General features: G+C 38.6%; 1 protein-coding gene across 1 annotated transcript in view; it reads left to right on the forward strand.

The window, feature by feature from the left end:
* Positions 1-8,071: 8,071 nt before the first annotated feature.
* Positions 8,072-20,563, forward strand: part of LOC126174840 (uncharacterized) — a 94,406-nt gene continuing 81,914 nt past the window's right edge. Inside the window, exon 1 of the mRNA XM_049921223.1 lies at positions 8,072-10,746. Within this exon, the coding sequence (XP_049777180.1) occupies positions 8,328-10,746 (2,419 nt within the window). The 5' untranslated portion in view covers positions 8,072-8,327. The remainder of the gene's footprint in view (positions 10,747-20,563) is intronic.

Here is a 20,563-nt window from a genome sequence, read left to right on the forward strand (position 1 = left end):
AGAGAAATGCTGGGATTGGTCCCATATTATAAGCCACAGCCAATTCCTTCTGAATTTCTTTCTTTCCCGAGAGATTCCAGTTCTCTTAAAGATGCAGCCTTTCTGTTTGAATGAAAACAATGTATTGATGGCGGCCCAATCATCTCCCTGTAGACTCCCGCCACTAAATGGGATAAAATAAATAAATAATAATTCATATTCTCCTCATTTAGGCTCACGTGTGTGTCTGTTGGGACACACTTTAATGCAGAAACTTATCTTTCACCATTGCAAGAAGTGACACTGCATACTTAAAAGAGCAAATTTAGAAAAGTGAATAATTCCAGACCCTTTGCATTTTCGCCATCAAAACTTGTTCTAGCTTCTCTGTTGAACAGAGCTCTTCTTTTTTCCAACAGCCCTGTTGGTGACAATCATGGTGTCCCAAAAATTTGTGCTCGTCCATTTCTGATCACTTTCTCAGCTCATCTACATCTACATCTACATCTACATGGATACTCTGCAAATCACATTTAAGTGCCTGGCAGAGGGTTCATCGAACCACCTTCACAATTATCTATTATTACAATCTCGTGTAGTGCACGGAAAGAACGAACACCTATATCTTTCAGTATGAGCTCTGATTTCCCTTATTTTGTCGTGGTGATCGTTTCTCCATATCTAGGTCGGTGTTAACAAAATATTTTCACATTCGGAGGAGAAAGCTGGTGACTGGAATTTCGTGAGAAGATTCCGTCGCAACGAAAACCGCCTTTCTCTTAATGAAGTCCAGCCTAATCCTGTATCATTTCCGTGACACTCTCTCCCGTATTTCGCGATAATACAAAACGTGGTGCCCTTCTTTGAACTTTTTTGATGTACTCCGTCAGCCCTGTCTGGTAAGGATCCCACACTGTGCAGCAGTATTCTAAAAGAGGATGGACAAGTGTAGTGTAGGCAGTCTCCTTAGTAGATCTGTTACATTTTCTAAGTGTCCTGCCAACAAAACACAGTCTTTGGTTAGGCTTCCCCACAGCATTTTCTATGTGCTCCTTCCAATTTAAGTTCTTTGTAATTGTAATTCCTAGGTATTTAGTTGAATTTGTGACCCTTATATTTGACTTATTTATTGTGTAACCGAAGTTTAACGGATTCCTTGTAGCACTCATGTGGATGGCCTCACACTTTTCGTTATTTAGGGTCAACTGCCAATTTTAGAACCATTCAGATATCTTTTCTAAATCTTTTTGCTGTTTGCTTTGATCTTCTGATGACTTTATTAGTCAATAAACGACAGCGTCATTTGCAAACAACCTAAGATGGCTGCTCAGATTGTCTGCCAAATCGTTTATATACATATGGAACAGCAAAGGGCCTACAACACTACCTTGGGGAAGCCAGAAATCACTTCTATTTTAGTCGATGACTTTCTGTCAGTTACTATGAACTGTGACCTATCTGACAAGAGGTCAACAATCCAGTCACATAACTGAGACGATATTCCATAAGCACGCAATTTCACTATAGGCCCTTGTGTGGTACAGTGTCAAAAGCGTTCTGGAAATTCATAAATACAGAATCGATTTGAAGTCCCTTGTCAATAGCACTCCACACTTCATGCAAATAAAGAGCTAGTTGTGTATCACAAGATTGGTGTTTTCTAAACCCATGTTGACTGTGTGTCAATAGACCATTTCCTTCGAGGTAGTTCATAATGTTTGAACGCAATATATGTACCAGAATCCTACTGCATATCGATGTTAATGATTTCGGCCTGTAATTAAGTAGATTACTCCTACTACCTTTCTTGCATATTAGTGTGACCTGTGCAACTTTCCAGTCTCTGGGTATGAATCCTTCGTCGAGCGAACAGTTGTATATGATTGTCAAGTATGGAGCAAATGCATCAGTATACTCTGAAAGGAACCTAATTGGTATACCGTCTGGGCCAGAAGACTTGCTTTTATTAAGTGATTTAAGTTGCCTCACTACTCCGAGGACATTTACTTCTATGTTACTCATGTTGGCAGCTGTTCTTGATTCTAATTCTGGATTATTTATTTCGTCTTCTTTTGTGAAGGGATTTCGGAATGCTGTGTTTAGTAACTCTGCTTTGGCAGCACTGTCTTTGATAGTATCTCCATTGCTATCACGCAAGGAAGACATTGATTGTTTCTTGCTGCTAACATATTTCACGTATGACCAGAATCTCTTTGGATTTACTGCCAGGTTTCAAGATAAAGTTTCGTTGTGGAAACTTATATAAGTATCTCGCATTGAAGTCCACGCTAAATTTCGAGCTTCTGTAAAACATTGCCGATCTTGGGGATTTTTGCCTCTGTTTAAATTTGGCATGTTTGTTTCGTTGTTTCTGCAATAGTGTTCTGACCTGTTTTGTGTACGAAGGAGGATCAGCTCCGTTGTTTCTTAATTTATTAGGCATAAATATCTCTATTGCTACCGATACTATTTCTCTGAATTCAAGCCACATCTGGTCTATATTTATATCATTAATTTGGAAGTAGTGGAAATTGTCTCTCAAGAAAGCATCAAGTGCATTTTTATCTGATTTATTGACTTGGTATATTTTTCGTTTATTTTTGGAGGATTTGGGGGCTACAATATTCAATCTCACTACGACACCATCTGCCTCAGCGACAGCGTTAGCCACAGACAGCGCCTGGAACGTGCAGCCACCTGGGAAGTCTTTTGCCACCTGCTACACCCGGGGGTGACCTCCCACTCGGCCACTGGTGAGGGATCAACCTCAGTGCGAGCAGTAACTGGGCTGTCCACCGGTGAGGACCAATCGGAGGACAAGGCCGTGATGGACGTCCGTTGCATCCCCATAGGTGGCCCACAGCAGTTGTGCCCATCCACTGCAGCCTCAAGCAGTTTAACTGAAGCCATCACAGCCTGAAGCTGAGAGCGAAGTGTCACCAACTCCGCTTGCATCCACACACGCAACAGTCGCCGTTCCTGTCCATACTAAAGACCGTGGAAAACTAAACTATGCAGATAAATGGACTATCGGCACATGCTGCGCAACTCTACTGTAGACCCTGACGAAAACGCAGGAACTGTGTCTAATAAATTAGATTAACACTCGGAGATTCAAAAACCTAACTACTGAAGGACTTAGGTGAAACTAAATAATTCGCCTCTGTTTAGGAACTTGTAATATGTCACAAAACCGATTTACTTTCCCATGCAAACGAAAACGTGAGTACTGTGGTTATTAGATATTTAATAAACACGCAGAAACACAAGAAACTAAACTATTAAAGCACACAGATGATATATATATAAAATTAGCTCCTGGTTAGGAACTCATAAAAGACACAAAATCGATTACTTCATAGTTGGTGCATGAGTCGCAGCCAGCTACTGCTGCCTCAAATCCAGATTGAAAGAAGAATAGTGTAAAATGACCATGGAGGATGAAGGAGGATTGGTGTTTGACTTCTTCTTAGGTTGTGATCACAGTGGCTCCGATTTCGGTGGATCCTGCTGACAACCGACATCAGCAGGAGACTGCAGATCTTTTCAGATCGGTACGCCACTATGTATGTGATCACACTATAACCAATCTTATCTCTCAAACCTACAGACTTCGGATGAGAATTGGTGAAACTCAGATCAGTTTGTTTTCTTCAGTAAAACCGAAAGATGTTCTTGCACACAAAATATGGAGCGTGAGAACTGATAAGTTTAGTCCAAGAAAGAGTGAGTTTGTGGCATCCTGAAGATGAAAATACCATAATCAGGTTACAGTTTGGAATCTATGGACTGAATTCTCCGGTTTATTCGAAACCCCAAATAGGCAAAGTCCTTATTGGAAATTTTAGGCATAGATTACAATTTCAAAAAATAATTTGGTCAAGTGAAAAGGGTGACTTATCTCATATGCTCATAGCTAGTGTACTGGATCTTTATGTGGTAGGTTGTCATTAGTTGTCTGCAAATTATTATTACTGATTACTGGCGTTTTATGCAAGTATGGTAGAGATTCTGTTAATATGAAGTGCCTTGCAAATGTGGTGTACAGTATGTATTTCCACTTTTAAGTGCTTTAGGTTTTCAGAGTATGTTATACTTTATGCTTCTCTTTCACTTTTGAGCTAAATGACAGTCATTGAAGATTAATTGATATACGTCTGCACAACTTTAAGTAAATACAGCGAAACAGAGTTTTTATGACTTGCTTTTCAAGCTCGCCACTCATTATCTCGAGTATATAACACAATGTTTCTCCTGTCATCTTGTATATTCGTAAAACTTGTCTGGTTACTCCAGTAACAGAGAACAGAGTTTACAGTACCCGCCATATTTTTTACGAAACAGGAAAGCTTGTTCACAAGCATTTAAGAGCAGAAGCCACTATGCAGCATTCATATCCAAGCACAGAGACATCGTGGTATCCTACCCACATTAAGAGATTAAAATCTACCCTACTTTATACATAGAATAGATTGTAACCTAACCTAACCTCCTTGACACTGCCAAAAACTGATGTAAGAAATTGGATGCATTATGACCACGCTGTCGGCCGATGTTATAGGCGGACTTCCGGTGACAGTGTCTGACGATCATTGTCGGTCCCATTGTGAACGCAGCCTTAGTGGTTTGTCGAAATACAACATTCCTAAGTAAAGTAATTATACCTCACATTGGTGAAAACTCCGAGATCATTGTTGAATAAAATGGTTCATCGTTTTTCAACGAAATTTGAAGAATAAATGGGAAACATGAATTTTCTTAAGGTCCTCTTTAACAAATCGCCCCTCCTCCCCCTTCACAAGATCCTGGCTACGCCCTTCACTGACATGTGGCATGCCAGAGGAATAAAATCGTATGGCATGTCAGAGCACAGTTAGGAGCATTTCTTCTGCCACATCGGCGTTTTGAACATGTGCGTCCTGACATCATAGGCCCAATCACAGCATGGAGGACCACAGCTATTTCCTCACAGTGGTAGACAGGTTTGCCAGGTCTCATGAGATATTTCCAATGAAGAGAAATCATGGCAGAAACTGTAGCTCAAACATTTTTTCGTGGCTAGGTTGCAGACAGCAATTTGAAGCCTATGTCTTCAGAGCATTAACTGTGGTATTAGCTACGAAGTCCATACACACCATGGCATATCACATTGCATCAAATGGTATAGTTGAGCTCCTTCATCGGCAGTTAAAAGCAGGACCGAGATGCCACACAGTAGCTAAATGTACAGGAACACTGCCTGTCGTGCTTTTATGTCGATGGATGTCATTTAATGGTGATCTGAAGAGCACAACAGCCGAACAGGTACATGGATAAACGTTACGCCTATCTGGAGGGTTTTCATACAGCATGGCATTTGACACAATCACTGCCTCAGAACATAAAAGACAGCTGAGACCAACAGTGCCTATAAACCAGTTGGAAGGACACTCGTTAGATTAGATTAATTAGATTAGATTTACTTTCATTCCAATTGATCCGTAGTGAGGAGGTCCTCCAGGACGTGGAACATGTCAGAAAAGCAACAATACATGACAAATATTTATAACTAAAACAAATAAGCTAATGTACCATTCCACAGGTCCCAAGTGGAATGATCGTCATTTTTTAATGAACACTAAGAGTCATTTTACAAATGCTAATGCACTGAATTTAAAATAAAAAAGTTTTTTATTTATTTATAAGGTAATAAACATGTAATACAACTACTGTAATACTTATTTACAATGAACACATTAATGCACTGAAATGGTGCAGAAGTTAGATTACACACACACACAAATTTTCAATGAACATATTACTGCACTGGAATTGTGCAGAAGTTATGTTGTACTTATATACAAATCAGTTGGTTTTACTAAGAAATTCATCAATGGAGTAGAAGGAGTTGGCCACCAAGAAATCCTTTAGGCTTCTCTTAAACTAAATTTCTTTGGTTGTTAAGCTTTTTATGGCTGCTGGCAAGTTATTGAAAATGTGTGTTCCTGAATAATGCACACCTTTTTGTACAAGACTAAGTGACTTTAAATCCTTGTGAAGATTATTCTTATTTCTAGTATTGATTCCATGAATTGAGCTGTTGGTTTGAAAAAGTGATATATTTTTAATGACAAATTTCATTAAGGGATAAATATATTGGGAAGCAGTAGTTAGTATCCCTAGTTCCCTAAACAGGCTTCTGCAGGATGTTCCTGAGTTCACACCACATATAACCCTTACTGCACGTATTTGTGCCCGGAAAACTTTAGCTTGGCTTGATGAATTACCCCAAAAAATAATCCCATATGACATTATGGAATGAAAGTAAGCATAGTATGCCAGGTTTTTCATTTTTATATCCCCTGTGTCTGTCAAAATTCGCATTGCAAACAGAGATTTGTTAAGACACTTCAGCAGTTCTGTGGTGTGCTCCTCCCAGTTGAATTTATTATCAAGCTGTAATCCCAAGAATTTAACACTGTCCACTTCTTCTGTCTTCTTGTCATCGTATGTTAGACATATACTCTTGGGACACCCCTTACAAGTTCTGAACTGCATGTAGTGTGTTTTTTCAAAGTTTAGTGACAAAGAATTGGCTAGGAACCAGTGATTAATGTCCACAAATATTTTATTGGCTGATCTTTCTAAGACTACACTTGATTTTATATTTATTGCAATGTTTGTATCATCGGCAAACAAAACAAACTTGGCGTCTGGTAATGTTACTGATGAAAGGTCATTGATATACACAAGAAAAAGTAAGGGCCCCAAAATGGAACCTTGTGGGACCCCACATGTAACTAGTTCCCAGTTGGATGATGCCTGATAGCTTGATACATGTCTCTTTCCTAATAACACCCTTTGTTTCCTGCCAGAGATATAAGATTTGAACCATTTTGCGTTGGTTTTTATAGGGCTAGACGCATGCACACATGTTTTCTTATGCAAAAATACTGTGTGTAAGCCACTGCAGTCACCATACGATGGACTGTATCTGGTAGTCAGTAGCGGCAGCAATAATTTCCGCATAATGATCAATGGTTCATCCACCACAATCACAGTGTGTCAGAACAAGCCAGCGATTCTGAATGCCACAGAACTCAAACCAGAGAAAACAGAAGAATCAGCAACAAGAGGTTTTCTTGTTCCCACGAGCACCACGGTGAACCGGACACTGCGACACCAAGAGCGATGTCGAGTGTTACTTCTCTGCTCCCTGTTAGAATCACTGACTCTTGAGGAGCACCACTTTGCGTTGGACAGAATATTAAATTCAATCTGCATCTTCGTTAGCCTTAAAAAGGGGGGGTGATATAGTATTCTGTTTTTTGTCCTCATAAATGTACAGTGGCGCATGAAAGTTCCATGCAGTGACAATTTCGGGCTGTATTGATGTAGTAGATCTTTGATTTATTTTTCTGTTAGTTATTCCATGTTTTACATCGTGCATGTATTCATGTTTGTATAATTGGAAGCTGTTATCGAGTCTGTGTGTGAATTAATGTCGCGTTTTCTCCGATACCCACATATCTACGTCTGCTACAAGTTCTCTTAGCATCGAGCGTCGACATGTTCGCTACAATGGCAGACTTCTATCTGACGCGTTCCAGTTATAAATGCTGCCCAATAATATTGTGCCCAATAAATATTGAGCGTTGTGAGATCCCTTAGAGTAATAAATGCTAAAAAAAGTAGGGAATCTTGTAGGCATCCATGTGGAAAACTATAAATACTAGCATTGCCTCGCTACTATACTGCGGAAATATTGATATTTTTTTAAAAGAAGTGTCTTCGGTAACGATCTCTCTGCAAAAACAAAAAATGCAATATCCATAATCACAGCACAAGAATGCAAAACATCCTGAATTTAGTAAATGCAACCTCTTTTTTTATGTGCCAGAACAGAGCTGTCAACGTGGAAATGGGAATGTAGTAACTGAAGATTTCTTAATCGCTTCTTTAATTCGTCTGCTAGAATGGCTACCGCCAAGGAGATTAGGCTACTTCAAGATTGAGCAAGGAGGTGACAACACAGTCTAATCTGAACTTCTTCGTTGTCGGAAAGAGAAATGTAGTCTTTGGATGGCCGTATCTTGGACGTTGAAATATCTTGTGTTTTGTAACAGTTTGTGGCCTATGAACTATGTGTTTACGTTTTAGATTTGTTAGTTTACGTTGGCTGTTTAAAGAATGATTTGTATGTTGTACCACTACAGGAACACTAGAACTTCGTGGGTCTCTGTGTCGTGAATTATGCTGGTTGAAAGTTTAATAACCCAAGCGAATTTTTATTTTTATAGCTTGAATTCTGAAATTTCTGTGGAAAATAATAAAAACTCCAATGAAAACTAACTTATTGATTGGTAAATATGACGTTTCACAGCCACACTTCCGAGGACGTGAAGTCTCCAGTTACTTCTGATGCATCTCTTGTAGATTTTGAGTCCCCACAGCTAGTGACAAAGTCTGTGAAAGGTCTGGGTGAATCATATGTAGTCATTGCGGGTAGTAAACCATTATCGATAATCATTAAAAAATGTATTTTGCAAAATTCGATTAGTGACTTTAATAATTTTACTTCAAGCAGTGAACAGCGTAGTGACAATGGAAATAACCAGCTTTCTGTGGAGGAAGATAGATATTCACGGCATTGTCTGGAAATAGCGTGCGTTTCGAGTGAGGAAGCCACAGCTCCTTGCTTTAAAAGTTCTGAGCTACATCTGGATTCTATTTCGAAAAGTATTAATGAGTGCGACGCAATCGCTGATGGTAGTGCAATATGTGAAATAGATTGTGGTTTGGTAAATGGTTCACAGAACTCAGACATTCCCTCTGATGCTACGTGTAGTCAGCAGGAAGACAACTACATACCTTTGTGCGATGTGAATGAACTCAATGGTAAACAAAACACAATAATCCAACTGGAATCGAGTTCAGCGTGTTCGGCTACAGAAAATTCCATTGCTAATGCTGGAGAATTGGAAGAAGAGACTAATGCCGAAACGCTATGCACACCTGGATCTGAAGCTTATGTGAGGTCAGAGGATACAAACTTAGTTACAGAAACAGATTCGAAGATGTGTGCCACCCAGATACATTCAAAGGAGAGTGGGCTATATGGTACTGTGGAGGCTATTATCTTAGACGAAAATGCAGTTTCTAGTTTGTCACCAACTTTTGCTTTTTATGGCACCGTGGAAGGCATGTCTGATGTGATTATATCTCAGGATAATATTAATGACAGTGATGTGCTTAATGACACACACATTTCATCTGCAGGTTCACCTGCGAGTCCAGTTTTGGGAAGCGCTTCGAAAGTTCAGAAAGGTACACGAACAAGGAGGGGTGAAAACAGCTGCCACTTAAAAGTGAAGTGTATTGAAAGGCTCCATAATGTTGCCAGTTGTGATACTCCTCTGTGTTCGTATCAGAGAACTGTTTCACATTGCTGTAGTAGGGAAGGTGGTGGAGTTGGAGAGCATGAAACAGATGGTGAAGCAGCCCATCAGTCACTTCCATCAGATAGGCGAAACTTCTTAGAAATTGGTGTGTTGAGTCTGGAAAAACAAAAAATGCTAAATATTTTGGAAGATAGCTGTCCAGAAACCACTGTGGAATGTAATAAAAGTGGAAGGATAATTGAAAATAGCCCACAAACTATTCAGGAAGGAGTTAATGATGGTTCTGTAATGGGTGGAAATGTGAGGAAAAATGATGAAGCTATTTACCATCAAAATATAATAAACTTTAGTGCTGGGTATAAAAATTTGAACTCATTTAAATCCTGCAGTGATACTTCTTTAATATTAAAGAACTGTTCCCACAATTCAACAAGATTACACGAGGATGAACAATTTGGTGCATCTGACATCTGTAGTAGCACTGTCCCAGGAGCAAACTCAATTCTTCGAGGGAATTTACACCAGGAAGAAAAAACATTGTTGTCAAATGCTGGAGAAATTGAAACAACACCATCAAGTGTGTCTTTTAACACCAGCATTCATTCGGAAGGCAGAAGTGTTCATGCAAATAATGTCTGCAACATAACACCTGATACTGATAGAGCTGTGGCAAATTCTGACATTAAGTTATTGGCAGGTGATTGTGTTCATGAAACACAAGAAATTTCAAACAGTGAGATCTTAGAAAATGGATGCTTGGAAGAAAAATATGATGAAAATCAGACATCTCAAGTCAAAGAGAAGTGTAATGACTTTAAAGTCCCAATGGAAGAACGCAGTCAACTGGACTGCCACTCACAGAATGACAGATTTTCACAAAACTTGCTGGCAGGCATGTGTCCAGCATCAGACACAGTTCCTGATCAAGATAACCAGGAGGCCAGTGAAAAGTGTAACAAGCCTTACATTCGAGATAATGAAGACAGTTGTACCCGTAGTGACAGTGTATTTGAAGACTTTTGCTTTGATTCAGTTAAAGAATTTGACAATGATTATTTTGACCAGCTTCTGGACAGTCCAGTCATAGATACATCAAAAGTAGGTGATAGGGCTCGATATCTATCAGTGTGTGACAGTTCATCATCAGATCCAAAAGGTGATCCTGTAAGAAATGATTTGCAAATGGATGTCGGTGATAGTGTCAGTTGTAGTGATAACACTCTGCAGGAACCAAATTTTATACCTCCGGAGGACAGTCTGAATACTTCTGTGACCATAGAAAGGACTTTCAATAGCGCAAATCAGTTGGAAAATTCACCACTTCTGTTTGCATCAGATGATGAAAGTTCTGGCAGCCAATGGGAAGGCACAGAGGCAGCTTTGAAAGGTAAGCTAACTGAGAAACTTAACAGCTTCTATAGGGTGTATTGCATTTCAAATTTTGATACGTAGTTGAACTTAAATTTTTACTATTGTACACTAGCATTGATAGTTTAGTTTATTAAGAAAGTTCTGATTAGTTTTACTTATGAAATTTTTAATAAAGATCATAAAAGATTTCCAAATTACTCAGTGATTTTGTTGGTTTTAATAGCCAGTGAACCACTTACATAGGTCTAAAGTGATTATGGTTTGATGTAACACACAAGAAATCTTTTATTACACTACTACATGCACATACTATTCAGAACACACCCATGACCAAGAGTAAGGAAGGTCTTCCAAGTGATTTTGCTAGCTTATCAGTGATCATCTGCTTTTCTGGGATTTGTTCCACTATAATTTGAGCTGAGTCTATTTTTTCTTTCATTCTTCTATCGTAGCCACTTGTTTTGGATAATTCGACTGCACCTTTGTTATCACAATAAAGTTTAATAGGGTTGTTTTCAGGACAGAGAGATTTTTCCGATATCTGTAGCCCAAATGCCTCTTGACAGGCTGTATTCAGTAGGTGATAAAGCTGATGTGGGTTGCTCCTTGCTGCTCCAGCTGATGTGGGTTGCTCCTTGCTGCTCCAAGAAATTACAGCACCTTGTAATTTAAACAGAAAACCATCCTCTTTGTCTGCTGCCCAGTCTGCACCACTGCATCCTGTGACATTTTGATTCTCTTCTCTAGAAAACTGCTGCTTCAAATCCATAGTCCCTTTCAAATGACTGTCTGCCAGTTAGGCATGCCTGGATCATTGTTAAAGTGACTTACTGAAAATTAACATAGGCCCTATCATCAATATAAATTGCAACAATTATTGTTACTTCCTTTATTCTTCTGACAGACACATGAATCTGCTGGACTTCTTGTGAAGTTCAGTTTCAAGAATGCCTCATTAGCTTAATATTCCAGTTGCGACTAGCTACTACTTTTGTTTTGATCCATAAACTACTTTCTTAAGTCTCATGATACATTTGTCCTTAACAGTGATTTTAACATAAATTTCCTCTTTTGCATTGTCTTGTAGGAATGCTGTTACAAAATCTAAATGATTTATGTGTAGGTCATATTTAATAGCTAAACCAAACAGATTCCATGATGTCTGCAGGATATATCTCTTCCTAGTTTAAACCATGTGTTTGTGTGCTTCCTGTAATTACTAGCCATGCTTTGTATATAAAAATATATGTCCTTGTAGATTCTCTTTAGTTGTGAAGACCTGATTAGTGTCAATTGGCTTTATATCGGGAAAGGTGTCTAGGGGGGATTGCTTTTTTTCCATGTATGATTGTCAGCATATGACTGCAATTCTTTAATTGCCTGAAGTATGATGGATGTGAATTCTCTATGCCTGTAGAGTAATAGGTCACTTATTCATTCTCAATTGGTGTCTCTCTTCTTCATGAAAATCTGGGTGCTTGGGTATGCCGTGAGGATGCAGAATTTTCATTTGGGTCCGATGAATTTGAATCTACTGAGCTGCTTTGGTCAGGTAAAACTCATCTTTGGTTGTCACCATTCTTGTCACTAGTAGGCTCGGTGTCAACTACTTCTGATCCATCATTCATAATTTTGGGAATCATTTCTGGCACGGCACTTTTTAGGTGGTGTTATAACTTTATTACTCTGAACGGTATTTCCTTTAAATATCACCACTATTTTCTTCCAATATCACCTCTCTCTCCTTTCTTAATTTTTGTTGGTAGGGATGAAATAGTTAATATACCTAACTCTGTTCACAACATTTTACCAGTATGCATTTAGAGATCTTCTGATCCCATTTATGCCTGCTTGCTATATCTATATGAACAAAGGCCTCACTACCAAATATTCTTAAATGCTGATGTTTGGCTGGCCTCCAGTAAATGTTTCTTCAGGTGACATGCCTTTTCAAGATTTAGTGGGTGATCTATTAATGAGGTAAACAGCTTTACAGACTACTTTCTCCCTGTATACTTTTGGTAAGCCTGAAGCTGTCCATTTCTTCTAACATTCTACTATACCTGCTGCTCAGTTTTATTCCAGTGTCTAGGGTACTGTTCTTTTGAAGACTTACTTCTTAATATTTTAAGAAGTTTGCTAGTTCTCAGTTAACATATTCCTCCCCATTGTCTCTGCACAAGACACAAATTTTACAACTAAGCTGCTTTTCGGTTGACTTCTTGTAATTTCTAATTGTTTCCAATAATGTTAGGAAAGGTAATTGGCAATGATTTTGAGAAGTTTTGACTTTGATTTGAAATAATTACTGGCTTGCTAAAATTAAATTCACTATTTTAAGACATAATATGCCTTAAATATAACTCTGCTCTTGGATTCATTAATCTATTGATTCTGTCTGAAATCCTAATAAGTTTACATTTGTACCCCCTGTGTTCACATGTACCCCATTAGGTCAGGGGTAAATCGAAACTGCTGTCTCAATGTGTGGCCTCTGAATGGATTTGCCAGCGGGGGTAGCTATAAACAACACTATTATATGACATAAGGACGTTTCCCTGAATGATTATAACAGAGTTTACAATTTGCTCAACCAGCAAGTAATAAAACTTTCAAAGCGAGCAATTTTTGAAAGGAATTTGTGAAATTGAGGTTACAGGTAACATATTTGTCTTCATTACACATAAACAGAACACCCAAATACAAAAGTGTATGACTAAGCTTGTTTCCCCTTTGCTTTTAACAGGGTTAAACATAAATGTGTCAAGAAGTTGTAGTTTCTCAAGTAAATGACTTGGCAAGTACACTAAATGAATGTTACTTTGTACAGCCATTTCCATAAAGAATATGCTGACATGGCTAGCATGCCCAACAAATATCACTAGACAATTTGTGATTTGTATGACATGTATGTGAGGGATGAAAGATGTAGTGAACCATTGACAAAACTTAGGATCTTCATTCCACTTGTTTGTGGAGGCAGCATAAAATGTCCCAGGGTAGGCATTACTCTAAGTTCATTGACTCTGAGCTGCATCACACTTGTAAATGATCAATGGTGGCAAATATGTCATCTGCAGCAATACAGGCCAAAGTAGTTGTTGATTCCCTACCTGATCTAGCAGAGACCCGATTCAGTGGGTTTTCTTCTTGCCCAAGGGCTCTTATTCCACTTGGGTCACAGCCACACCTAGGCTCATTGTAGACAAAGGACGATGATTTTTCATTATCTTGTAGCCCATATATTTTAATACAAATTATTTGGTTCATTGTAGAGGGTATTAACAACAATTTGATGTCTGGCATTCTTTTGGGACTTTTGAAGATGCTCACATTTCTTCCAAGAAGTACACATGTTGTGTTTTATAAAAGCCTGGTTCCAATTCTCATCTTAATGGCTACCTATCAATGGAGTTTTCAATGAATTATGTTCAACATTATTGTACCGATGGCTTAAGCTCCTCTTTTTCAAGTGAATATCCCACTTCTTCAAGAGCATTTAAACAATTGGTCAGTGTAGTGTAGCTTCAGCATGTGGTGGAAGAGCTTGAGGATGCTCGAGGCCTAATTTATCCAGTGGTACCGTCCAACCTAAAGAAGAAATTAGAATAAAATAATGCAAAGTCTGTGCAAAGGGTCAGATTTAATTTCTCCTTTTTATTCTTTAATAATACAATTTAATTTCTGCTCTTTATTCTTTAATAATATAATTTAATTTCTGGGTCATTCCATGTCAGTTCAACCAGGAGCTCCAGCTCATAATCTCAGATTTGACTGAAATTCAGTACACTAATTCTACCATGTGTGGAACACTCATGTACAAAGTATTAGTTTCCCCTACCAATTAGTTCTAGAATTATGACTTGTGAAAGAAGGTGGCGTGACCTGGAAATTGCAACCCGCATCTGGCAATCTATCTTCAGACCCAACTTCAGGTCTTAATAACTTTGGAACTATTCCACACAGTCCAGTGAAATTTTTACAACCCAGTAACATCCATTTAGAGAATACGCTCCATGAATCAAAACACCAACAACATATTTCTGAGGGAAAATAAAAAATTCCAAAATGTGATTTAAAAAAATTAATACGTTAAAAGGTACATATTGTAGGTGCCATCTATGCTAAACACAAAGTCAAATAGGGGTAATGCAGGAGTAGGTTTAATAATGAATAGGAAAATAGGAATGCGGGTAAGCTACTACAAACAGCATAGTGAACGCATTATTGTGGCCAAGACAGATACGAAGCCCACACCTACTACAGTAGTACAAGTTTATATGCCAACTAGCTCTGCAGATGACGAAGAAATTGAAGAAATGTATGATGAAATAAAAGAAATTATTCAGACAGTGAAGGGAGAAAAAAATTTGATAGTCATTGGTGACTGGAATTCGAGTGTAGGAAAAGGAAGAGAAGGAAACGTAGTAGGTGAATATGGATTGGGGCTAAGAAATGAAAGAGGAAGCCGCCTGGTAGAATTTTGCACAGAGCACAACTTAATCATAGCTAACACTTGGTTTAAGAATCATGATAGAAGGTTGTATACATGGAAGAACCCTGGAGACACTAAAAGGTATCAGATAGATTATATAATGGTAAGACAGAGATTTAGGAACCAGGTTTTAAATTGTAAGACATTTCCAGGGGCAGATGTGGACTCTGACCACAATCTATTGGTTATGATCTGTAGATTAAAACTGAAGAAACTGCAAAAAGGTGGGAATTTAAGGAGATGGGACCTGGATAAACTGAAAGAACCAGAGGTTGTACAGAGTTTCAGGGAGAGAATAAGGGAACAATTGACAGGAATGGGGGAAAGAAATACAGTAGAAGAAGAATGGGTAGCTTTGAGGGATGAAATAGTGAAGGCAGCAGAGGATCAAGTAGGTAAAAAGACGAGGGATAGTAGAAATCCTTGGGTAACAGAAGAAATATTGAATTTAATTGATGAAAGAAGAAAATATAAAAATGCAGTAAATGAAGCAGGCAAAAAGGAATACAAACGTCTCAAAAATGAGATCGACAGGACGTGCAAAATTGCTAAGCAGGGATGGCTAGAGGACAAATGTAAGGATGTAGAGGCGTATCTCACTAGGGGTAAGATAGATACTACCTACAGGAAAATTAAAGAGACTTTTGGAGATAAGAGAACCACTTGTATGAACATCAAGAGCTCAGATGGAAACCCAGTTCTAAGCAAAGAAGGGAAAGCAGAAAGGTGGAAGGAGTATATAGAGGGTCTATATAAGGGCGATGCACTTGAGGACAATATTATGGAAATGGAAGAGGATGTAGATGAAGATGAAATGGGAGATACGATACTGCGTGAAGAGTTTGACAGAGCACTGAAAGCCCTGAGTCGAAACAAGGCCCCGGGAGTAGACAACATTCCATTAGAACTACTGACGGCCTTGGGACAGCCAGTCTGACAAAACTCTACCATCTGGTGAGCAAGATGTATGAAACAGGCGAAATACCCTCAGACTTCAAGAAGAATATAATAATTCCAATCCCAAAGAAAGCAGGTGTTGACAGATGTAAAAATTACCGAACAATCAGTTTAATAAGCCACAGCTGCAAAATACTAACACGAATTCTTTACAGACGAATGGAAAAACTAGTAGAAGCCAACCTCGGGGAAGATCAGTTTGGATTCCGTAGAAATACTGGAACACGTGAGGCAATACTGACCTTACGACTTACCTTAGAAGAAAGATTAAGGAAAGGCAAACCTACGTTTCTAGCATTTGTAGACTTAGAGAAAGCTTTTGACAATGTTGACTGGAATACTCTCTTTCAAATTCTAAAGGTGGCAGGGGTAAAATATAGGGAGCAAAAGGCTATTTACAATTTGTACAGAAACCAGACGGCAGTTATAAGAGTCGAGGGACATGAAAGGGAAGCAGTGGTTGGGAAGGGAGTAAGACAGGGTTGTAGCCTCTCCCCGATGTTATTCAATCTGTATATTGAGCAAGCAGTAAAGGAAACAAAAGAAAAATTCGGGGTAGGTATTAAAATCCATGGAGAAGAAATAAAAACTTTGAGGTTCGCTGATGACATTGTAATTCTGTCAGAGACAGCAAAGGACTTGGAAGAGCAGTTGAACGGAATGGATGGTGTCTTGAAGGGAGGATATAAGATGAACATCAACAAAAACAAAATGAGAATAATGGAATGTAGTCGAATTAAGTCGGGTGATGTTGAGAGTATTAGATTAGGAAATGAGACACTTAAAGTAGTAAAGGAGTTTTGCTATTTGGGGAGCAAAATAACTGATGATGGTCGAAGTAGAGAGGATATAAAATGTAGACTGGCAATGGCAAAAAAAGCGTTTCTGAAGAAGAGAAATTTGTTAACATCGAGTATAGATTTAAGTGTCAGGAAGTCATTTCTGAAAGTATTTGTATGGAGTGTAGCCATGTATGGAAGTGAAACATGGATGGTAAATAGTTTGGACAAGAAGAGAATAGAAGCTTTCGAAATGTGGTGCTACAGAAGAATGCTGAAGATTAGATGGGTAGATCACATAACTAATGAGGAAGTATTGAATAGGATTGGGGAGAAGAGAAGTTTGTGGCACAACTTGACCAGAAGAAGGGATCGGTTGGTAGGACATGTTCTGAGGCATCAAGGGATCACCAATTTAGTTGGGCAGCGTGGAGGGTAAAAATCGTAGGGGGAGACCCAGAGATGAATACACTAAGCAGATTCAGAAGGATGTAGGTTGCAGTAGGTACTGGGAGATGAAGAAGCTTGCACAGGATAGAGTAGCATGGAGAGCTGCATCAAACCAGTCTCAGGACTGAAGACCACAACAACAACAACAATCTATGCTAAATATAATTCACTCAAAAAGAGTATAAATTTTTTTTGTGGTAAGCTTAATGTGGCCTGAACACACACAAAACTCATCATGCCCATATCAGTCACAAAAACTGAGTTACATGCAAACGAAAATACAAAAATTTGAAAAATTACCTGAAAAACATGGATTTTCGAAGTGTGGTAGCACAGAAGGGACAAGTGGTATCCAAGCCAAATTTCACATACTGCATAGTGGACCATAATGATACATATCTCAAAATTTCAGAATGTTATTGCAAGACATTTGTGTACAATGGAAGTTGACAGATGTAGCCCATTTGGTGATGTGGCCATTGTTCCACAACACAATTTTGTAAAAACATATCGTAAACTTTGCTGCCTCTTCTTATCCTCTCCCACAACTGTTTAATCACTAAGAAACAACATATAGACAGATTTAACACAACCTATCATTAATGTTTACTGCACCTTAACTACTAAAAACCAGTCATATTGTGCTTCGAACAGAAGTTCTCCCACACTTTAGCTACTGTACTCTGTACAATGAGTGGCAAGTTGTAGTGTCTTCCTGACACTGTGGTAGGAACTTTAACTGTCATAAGAATATGTTCAAAAGGAATCCAACACCTGTCTGCCAAACATGGCCAATGAAATGTTCTTGCTGGTCCTGCTAGTGCCATGAAGTTCACAAATACATCACCTTTTGCTTCACAGCACTCTGCAACACATCCTAAGTACAATTTGTCATCATAAACAGCAATAACATAGCAACCTGGTTGTATGTTGCTGCTTTTGCTTCTGAATCCTGAGTCAGACACACTGTGGAGAGACATGTTGTGCATGAACCTATAGTTATAACCAGACAGTCTGCTCATCTGCTCATTTTCAGATTCTGCTGGAGAGAAGTGATGATGGCTCCTTGTGTCTGCAACAGTTTTAACATGTTCTAGTCTGCTTTTTAGCAACTCTTCGACTGATTTCACCTCATCTTTCGAAACATAGAATGATTGTATGCCAGAGATATTTTTCTGTACCGAGGTAAATAATTGAAGAGGTGTTAGAATGTGACCTTCTGTAGGGGGCTGCAGACTAGCTCGTGATGCCATGCACTTAATGGTAGCACCAGTACCATCACATACATTTTTACCATGACTTGTAGTGAAAACATTCCATTCTGCGTGAATCTGAAAATCATGGTAATTCATGCATAAATTTTTGAGATTTTTACAGTTTTTGTACTGACTAGCTGCCCCATCACTGAAGTATTTCGCAAAATGTATGTGAGGCAGATTGTTTTTCACATATGCCATGACAGTGCGAATGTGGGCATGAACTGCAATGGCATCATGAATTAGTCACTAAAAACACACAGGTTCGTGACAGACACATCACCTGATTCACCTCTATAGTAAATTGCAAATGGCTGGAGAGTTGCTTGACTGTTGTCCCAGTGATATCCTTGGTTGGCATCTTGAACTATAAATGCATAATTTTCAGAAAAGTCTAGTATTACTATAATTTCATCTTGTTTCAAATTATCCTTACAAAACTGGAGATAAGCCAATTGTGCTGTTGCTGTGAAGCTGTGTGTGGTCAGTTTATCCATTTTTTGACAACACATTTCAACAAAATCTTCCAATCTACTTTGCTTTGTTTCAAGACTTGTGCAATCCATGTGTGTCCATTGTTTATAAGAAACAAGTTCATCGTCATCCATAAGGAGTTCACCATACAGTTTGTTATTCATGTATTCTGCAAGATTTGCCTTACCAGGACACTTTTCACACCTGTGTTTCATGCACTGGTAGGAACTGATGTCACACACTAGCAGCTTCTTTGCACCTTTGTAATCCAGACCAGAATCCTTTATAGCAGCAAACACCAGCATAGCATTTTGATGGGTCTCACATACACAAACATTGTGTGTGCCCCTTGCACTTACAGGCACAACCCATTTTGGCCGAAGATTGAAAAAAGATGATAAACCTACTTTGGTATTGGGATACTTTTCCTTGAATTCTACGTATAGTTCTGATATGTTGCATAGCAACAGTCTTTTTTGCATTTGTACACGTACATTCCCCATTGTCACCATTACATAGTCTTTTTTTTCCAGGTATTATTCATCTGTAGTCATTATTTTCATAAAACTCCGACACTAGCACCTTAATTTCTGAGCTCAGTTGCTTACCCTGAGCCCGTTGAAGTTGTGGACGCATTCCTTGGGTTGCTTTTATTTTCTTAGCTTGCTTTACCATATATGTAGAAACATTGAATTCCTTTGCAGTGTAGTCAATAGACCAGCTGGAAGGTGCAAGGGTAAGAATAGCTACTTTTTTCTGGCTTGTGGATACGGCACATTTTTCTTTCAAATCATGCACAATTTTGTCCAAATCAGGGCATTTCTGGCATGATTTCTGTTCCTTTGGAGCAGATAGTTCTTCCTCTTCCACCATTAGGGTATCAGCTATTTTGTGTTTTAATTCCATTTGAGCATCTTGTAGTTTACTTCTACCATAGCTGGGCCTGTCTCTTTTCCCAACTTTGTGTGTCTTGATGGGAGACAAACCAAGAGCAGTCACTTAAGTATTTAATTGCTCATCCGCTGTGGTTGTAAATGGCTGATACTCTTCGTCACTATCATGTAAATTATCAGAATATTCTTCATTTTTTAGCAGTGTAACACACCTGGAACATAACTTTTGTCCTGGTTTAATGTCAAGTCCCATGCACTGATTCACTTTCAATACTGATTTTATATCAATTTCTCTGAGGCTACACTTCACTGTCTTCTTATGAATCCGAAATCAACAACTTCTTTTTAGGAAAGAATACTTTTCCAGAAACACTTTCATATGATGATAACAGACACTAAAGTTTTGTGAAACTGTACTTCTTGTGTCCACAGGGTGTATCTTGGTCCGATTCATCCAGATCATACAGTACAAAGCGAACACAATATTTTGTTCCATACGTTGTTTTATGACATTCAGATGCTTGTGCTC

The sequence above is a fragment of the Schistocerca cancellata genome, chromosome 3, assembly GCF_023864275.1.
Source record: "Schistocerca cancellata isolate TAMUIC-IGC-003103 chromosome 3, iqSchCanc2.1, whole genome shotgun sequence".
Lineage (NCBI taxonomy): Eukaryota > Metazoa > Arthropoda > Insecta > Orthoptera > Acrididae > Schistocerca > Schistocerca cancellata.